At 41.3% G+C, this 6,743-nt stretch overlaps 1 protein-coding gene across 1 annotated transcript in view; it reads right to left on the bottom strand.

Moving 5' to 3' along the window:
* Nucleotides 1-2,522: 2,522 nt before the first annotated feature.
* Nucleotides 2,523-6,743, bottom strand: part of H257_16693 (hypothetical protein) — a gene marked incomplete at its 5' end in the record, with an annotated part of 12,354 nt that continues 8,133 nt past the window's right edge. The window contains 10 exons of the mRNA XM_009845217.1: nucleotides 2,523-2,682; nucleotides 2,738-3,153; nucleotides 3,587-3,660; nucleotides 3,717-3,989; nucleotides 4,054-4,201; nucleotides 4,685-4,847; nucleotides 5,283-5,530; nucleotides 5,592-5,848; nucleotides 6,029-6,171; nucleotides 6,632-6,722. Coding sequence (XP_009843519.1) covers nucleotides 2,985-3,153; nucleotides 3,587-3,660; nucleotides 3,717-3,989; nucleotides 4,054-4,201; nucleotides 4,685-4,847; nucleotides 5,283-5,530; nucleotides 5,592-5,848; nucleotides 6,029-6,171; nucleotides 6,632-6,722 — 1,566 coding nt within the window. The 3' untranslated portion in view covers nucleotides 2,523-2,682; nucleotides 2,738-2,984. The remainder of the gene's footprint in view (nucleotides 2,683-2,737; nucleotides 3,154-3,586; nucleotides 3,661-3,716; nucleotides 3,990-4,053; nucleotides 4,202-4,684; nucleotides 4,848-5,282; nucleotides 5,531-5,591; nucleotides 5,849-6,028; nucleotides 6,172-6,631; nucleotides 6,723-6,743) is intronic.

The following is a 6,743-nucleotide window of genomic DNA, read 5'->3' as shown; positions in this document are numbered from 1 at the left end:
ACCGAGCCTGCCACGTCAACACCAAGGGACGACGCACAAAATGGCGACTCGGTGTGCTCGGGGCAACAGTGCGGAAAGCACCGAAGGACCTACGACACAACTCGCTGTGATGGGAACTTTGCAAAGGGACTGCTAGGTGACCTTGGAGCCATTGGTACGGTGGGGCCTGTGGTGTGCATGAGTTGTGTGTCTGGCAAGAGAGATGCTATAAGTACCTGAGGTACTTCATGCTGAAGACAGGACATCCACATGCACACGACCGCTTCGTGAAGGCTACATTCGTCACTAGTGCTGCTGCTGTCATTACGGCCGAATTCGGATTTGGCTAAAGTTTAGGATGTTTTTCGAGTTTTGTGACATTTTAGCAGCACTTTTCTCAAACTTCACAAACCTTCACACCCTGTGTATGTATATTGTGTGATTTATCCCCGTCTTCTGACATGTATTGGGCCGACGTTTGCAGTCATCCATGATGATGTCCCCCACCAAGGAGTCTGCAGTACGTCCAAATGTCGCGGTCATGTGAAAGCCCCCTCGTTCGTTTCCTCACGAGATCTTAACCTGTAGACATACAATATTTATTCTTGTTTGATGTCCATCAGTCACATAAAAACGAGAGACCTCAACTCGAACCACACAAGCTATTATTAATGCTACTTCGAAGTACTATTAATACTCCGTAAGTAGTACCAGTATGGTTGTACACGTCACGTAGAAACATCCCAAATCTATTTCATATTCGTTTCTCAAATTTTAGTAAATCGTGACGCAGTTTCGACAGATTTCGCCGTGGTGAAGAGATGGTACGTCTCACAATCAAATTTGGCGAAGAATTGGTCGAGTAATAGACTTTAAACCAAGTAGTATTTTGTTTAGCGCCAATATAGGGCCAGTAGATTTTGGCCACGAACGTTACCTTGATGTTAGTATGAGATTTGTATCCGTACATCGTATCCGTACGCTGAAATACTGCCTTGCAGAAATAAAACGCACAAGTTTTAGGTTTAACTAACACAATTGAAACACGTTTTATAGTAAAACCTTCTATACATGTATGTATCTGAATTGGCCAGTTGGAAGGTTATTGTTGACGTTTACCATACTACGTTACTCGAGTATTGTGCTTTGCACTTGTTTTGGCGTCAGTTTTACTTGGCTAAAAGAGTGGTACTTCTGCTGTAACTGTGTTACAAAGTTGAATAAATACCTGGTGTTTTAGCTAATTCACTGGGGTTTTATAAATGCCAAATAACTCTAAGCAATAACAATCACATGTGATGTTGAAGTGACCAAAACACCTTGGCTGTTATTCCATCGCAGTACATACTACCTGCATGTACTACTCGATGGAACAAGAAGATGGCGTGGTTTTCTACGATGTGGCACCATACGTACTCGCTGTACGGTAGAACTCCGGCGCATGTCCTCGCTGTGTGTCATTTGTAATATCAATAGTTGATCATGATGACCAGTGAATTGTGCAATTCGGTCCCGAGAATAGCAGATATAACTTCGATTTGCACTTTTCAAATGTGCAAAAGCGAGAGAGTTGCATAAATTACTTCCGTATAATTACATTCTGTAACGAAACGTGATTGCAAATCACGGTACGCTGATCGAAGTCAAAATTGGTAATTTTGAAAAGATCAATACATGGCTAGTTTAGCCTTGAATACACTACAGTTTACGGTACATCGAAACAGGGGGACTCGTAATTCTATTGTCGATATGAAACGTAGTCACTAGAGTTTATATAGAACTAGATCATTTTCGTCATGAAAAGTGTTTCGGGCCATTCTCTATACTAATAGTATCATTTACACTATAACTACGTACTATAACTACGTACTATTAATAGTAACGTTACTTACTAGTATTGTGCTTTTCACTCGTTTTGGCTATTATTCACACCATAAACTTGAGTGTTTGTTAGATCGACCCCAGTGTTTTAGATAATCCCAATAACTTGGTAAGCAAACATCTTGTTTAACGCTGTGACGTTAGTTAAAGTTGGTCCAAATCGTCTTTGTTGTTGAGAAATCGATAAAAAGCTAAGGGGAATCCATTTTCGTGCCATGTATTACCGTATAGTGTATATGCATTGCGACGGATTAATCTATTGCGACTCCTGTAATAACTGATATATTTCTTGTAATAACTGATATTTACTTGTGAACATGTTGAATATACTTCAAATTTGTATGACGCAATGGATTAACAAAATTTTGAGAACGAGTGTCGGTATCACCTGTCGCAATACATATACACTATACGGTATACCTAGATCGTTTACGTTGTACTACGTAGTAATATATTTTGCATTTGACGATCATTACAAAAATCTATTTCCAACTAACTGCCAATCCTAGTCACTACCAATTGTCGCTATATATAACAGGCGTCTCCACCGACAGATAGTTTTGCATCAAGTTTTTGCTTCAGTTTCCTAGTAGTACTAGTAGGATTAATACCTACCTATTGACAGGTATTAATAGTACTAACGTTACTTGGTAACATGACTAGTGTATATACATCATGTATCTTGGTCAAGTTACGTAGTACTTAATATATTTCAACACCACTTACGCCGCCAGCGTTGTGTCTTGAAGCAGAGACGAACGCAAACCGAAAAAGGAGAGTGATCGTCCTTATAGATTGGCCTCTTCCAGCTCCGTGTCGTATCTAAACCCACATTATAAACCCCAATAACTACGAACAACTAACTACTAGTACACACCGTTTCTTGTCGATTTCTTGCGCCTCGTACCACGGCGCCTTGTCGGCTTCCGACATATCGAGCCACAGCTCAGTCAGCCGAGACATCAAGTCCACAATGCCAGTGTCCGCCGGCATGGATGCGCGCACTTGATTGCGCTTTGCCAAGCTAAACAGCACGTACGCACTCCGGGGCTTTCTCGGCGGCTTTTTCAATTCCGCTTCTATTTGAGCCACCAAAAAAAATATCATAGTGAGACAATATAGACTCATTGGTATATATATAGAGAGATAGTACGCTTTTTCGCTTTCTTGGACGACGCTTGCTTCATGGCAGAGGGGGACCAGGGTGACTTTGGCAGGCGGGGGCTGTCCTTGCTGGATGCCGCAGCAGCTCCGTCTTTCGACTCGTCGTCATCCAGTGGACGTTTGCGGCTGCTAGCAATAAACCACACCATGAGGCCCAGAATAAGCAATAACAACCATGGTTTATTGTCAAATCGATTCGAAACTCGAGCATTGAATGTCTGAGGAGGCAAACAATCGATTCAAGAACCGCCCAAGTCCAGTTCCTCACATTAGGTACTACTGTATACTATAGTACATGTTTGTATTGAATAGTTTATATACCGAGGTTACATTTTTTATCCAATGGATTCGACAAGCGAATTGGCGAAATAAATACACATATGAAATGGCCAAATCTCGGGAAACACACAAGATCCACAATGTAAACGTCTCTCAAAACACATTCACACGATATTCCTCCCACATATATATATATACAGTACATTATTTACGTATACCAAACATGTCCAAATATAAGTCGTCTCAAATCACACACACACTATATATATACATATATACATACCGAGAAGACGACAACGCGACAGCATATTCAGGATGCAGCCGCCACGCCGGTTGGCCAGGTTTGCTGTGCGCAATCTGCGATACAGATTAGTAAACCACATTCAGAACGAGTATCCATCGTTCGTTCGTACGGGCGCGGCGTATAGCTGGATAATCGCTAGCACTTGGCTCAACTGGCACTTGACGTGCTTGGCGCAGAATTTGAGCGCAATTGTAGACGCCTCCTTGTCTGTGGACTGGGCGATCATCTGGCGAAGCTCTTCGCGGACTGGCTCGGGCAGCGCGTCGTCCACTTTGGCACTGTCGACGTCCGCCTTGGTCTCCTTCTTTTGGCGCTTGGCTTCGCGGGCGGCTTGCATCTTCTTGGCCTCTTTCATGATCTTTTCATCCACGAGGGCTTGGTTCTATAATGAGTATGGACAATTATATATAATTGTTTTAATATATATATATATATAGAATTAGTACCCGATTGAGTTCAGCTTTGGCGTCGGCAATTCGTTTGGCCAACTCGTCGCGTTGGTCGGCCAGTTCCCGTTGCAGTGCCGCGTCTTTCTTTTCCTTCAAGTCAAAGTCCACATTGTCCTTTTCGCAAATGCGCATCAACGCATCGCATCTACACATATATGATAATCACGAAAAATTCAAATATATATATATATATCATGATCGAGTCCAGACAAGAATCGATACAATTCGATTTAACCCTCATGGATGTTGATCAACTACTTTCACGCGAATGGATACCAAAAATTCAAATATATATATATCATGATTGAGTCCAGACAAGAATCGACACAATTCGATTTAACCCTCATGGATGTTGATCAACTTCTTTCACGCGAATGGATACCAAAAATTCAAATATATATATATATATCATGATCGACTCCAGACAAGAATCGACACCCTCATGGATGTTGATCAACTCATTTCACTCGCGAATGCATATTTTTCATATATTATATTTATTTAGAAGATCATCATGGATTCCAGTCGACAATCGACACAATTCGATCAAAATATTAATCCACTTTCACTCACGAATCGATATAATTCCTATATATATCTATATATATATATATGGATAGATACATACCGTCGACCCAGCTCCGCCGCCGACCGCGACCGCAGGTAATAGTCGAACGCACAAACGGGCGCCGCGTGGATTTCGCGCTTGATTTTTTCCCACGACCCGTACCCGTACGTGTGCACCAAACACAGCAGCAACCGGTCCTCTTCTTCTGTGAATAATTTCCCCCCTGTATAGAATACCAAGGCAACATTATATATATATATATATATATATATCGAGCGATTATTCACTACATAACAATTCAAGCTATAGTATATTATCGAAAGGTCGTTCGCTCAACAACAATGAAACCTGTATAGAATACCAATACAGCATTATATATGTATATCGAACGATTCGTCACTACATAACAATTAAAGCTATTGTATATATATATATATACATGTATGTTGAATGTTCACTCGCTCAACAAGACTAATCAAAGCTACAGTGGAAAACAAATATAATAATAAAAATCTGTATTGCCATCTAAACTTGCAAAAGTAAACAATCATAAAAAAGTAATCACAAAATTCCCAGTCTATGTCCACCCTGCTATCGATCCCATCAAAGAATATTTATAGATATTTATTACGTTTATACATATTTATTGGCAACGTACCTTTGCCTTGGTAATTGATCACCAAATCGTCGTACGGGTTGGCATAACGCTTGATTTTCAGGGCCGTTTGGTCGGCCAGCCGTTGGATTTCAAGCAACTTGGACTCGCCCTTTTCAATCGACTTGCGGATTTTGTCCCAGTCAGTCAGTTCCGACCCGCGGGTGAAAAATGTGTCGGCATATCGCGCCACTTCGTCGTACGGTTTGACCATTTCCCGCGCAATCGCGGCAAGATTCGATCGACCGTATCTACACATAAGACAAACCACGATAGAACCATATAAGACCACGATAGAACCGATCGCCGTACCGGGCCAGGAGCTTTACAAACAGGAAAAAGTGGGGTTTGTTCCAGTCGCCAAACGCCGTTTGGATCAAATGTTCCTTTTCAGCTTGCAGCGCAGGACTCAAATACATCGACGTCGAGTCAACCGCGTCGCCGCTGGCTTTGGCCAGTTCGTACGCCGACACTTCGATGTCGTGGATTTCCGTCATGCGACGTCGGTTGTAAAACTGCCATTCGTCCATGCGCGGCAGTCTACCAACCAACCGTGTCAAAACGGAAGACTCTTGTCATATGTGTGATGTGTATAGTAATACTATATTTACTATGTGATGTGTATAGTAAATATAGGGAGCCGACATGGGAAAAATGAATGAACCTATAAACATCATACTTGGTAGACAATGGATGACTGCCAAAAATCTTGCAAACCTAATTTTTCTTTTGTAATAATAAAATAAAACCCTCCACAAAAGTGTACGATGCGAAGTCGAAAAATCAACCTTCGCAGGTCTGATACCAAAATATATGCAAATGTATGTATACATCAAAGCCTCTATAAATTGATATTTCCAGAACGACATGAGTTTGGGTTTGCCCCAAAATGCTTCTATCCGGAAGAATTTGACGAGTTTATTTTCGTTTTGCGAGGTTTTTGGCAGTCATTCAATAATTTGTAGTGTGTTTATTGTACACTGGAGCAATACATGGATGGATGAATCGATATAGTCACAATGAAATGTATACAAGTATCATGGACAGAAAAACGAATTTTGGCCAATCAGATTGCACGAAACCAGGATCGAATTAGTGTGTGAAAAGTCCATTAGTGTGAGACCAGGCACCACAGCACACGTTTTTTACATGCAAAATTCAAACAACAACGATCGATTGGTTTGGCGAAACATCAGCACAAATAAGTCCACATTTTGAGTCAAAGGACAATAGAATCATGGAAAACCATACAGAATATAACGACACCACATAACCATCGTCAATATCTCAAAAGTGTCGTCGTGTACGCCCCTTTTATAGCGCATATTTCACCCCAAATCAAGGCTTTCCACACAAACTATCCATCCATGCACAGCAGTCCAAAGCCACACAAAAATCCAAATATTGTGGTCTTTCGAGTGAAATTTCATTGTGACGTGGTTTCTTGTTGGAATTTAAATCGAT

This window comes from Aphanomyces astaci, assembly GCF_000520075.1.
Source record: "Aphanomyces astaci strain APO3 unplaced genomic scaffold supercont1.90, whole genome shotgun sequence".
Classification (NCBI taxonomy): domain Eukaryota; phylum Oomycota; class Saprolegniomycetes; order Saprolegniales; family Verrucalvaceae; genus Aphanomyces; species Aphanomyces astaci.
Note: the sequence above shows the minus strand (reverse complement) of the source record. Positions and strands in the feature narration are given on the sequence as shown.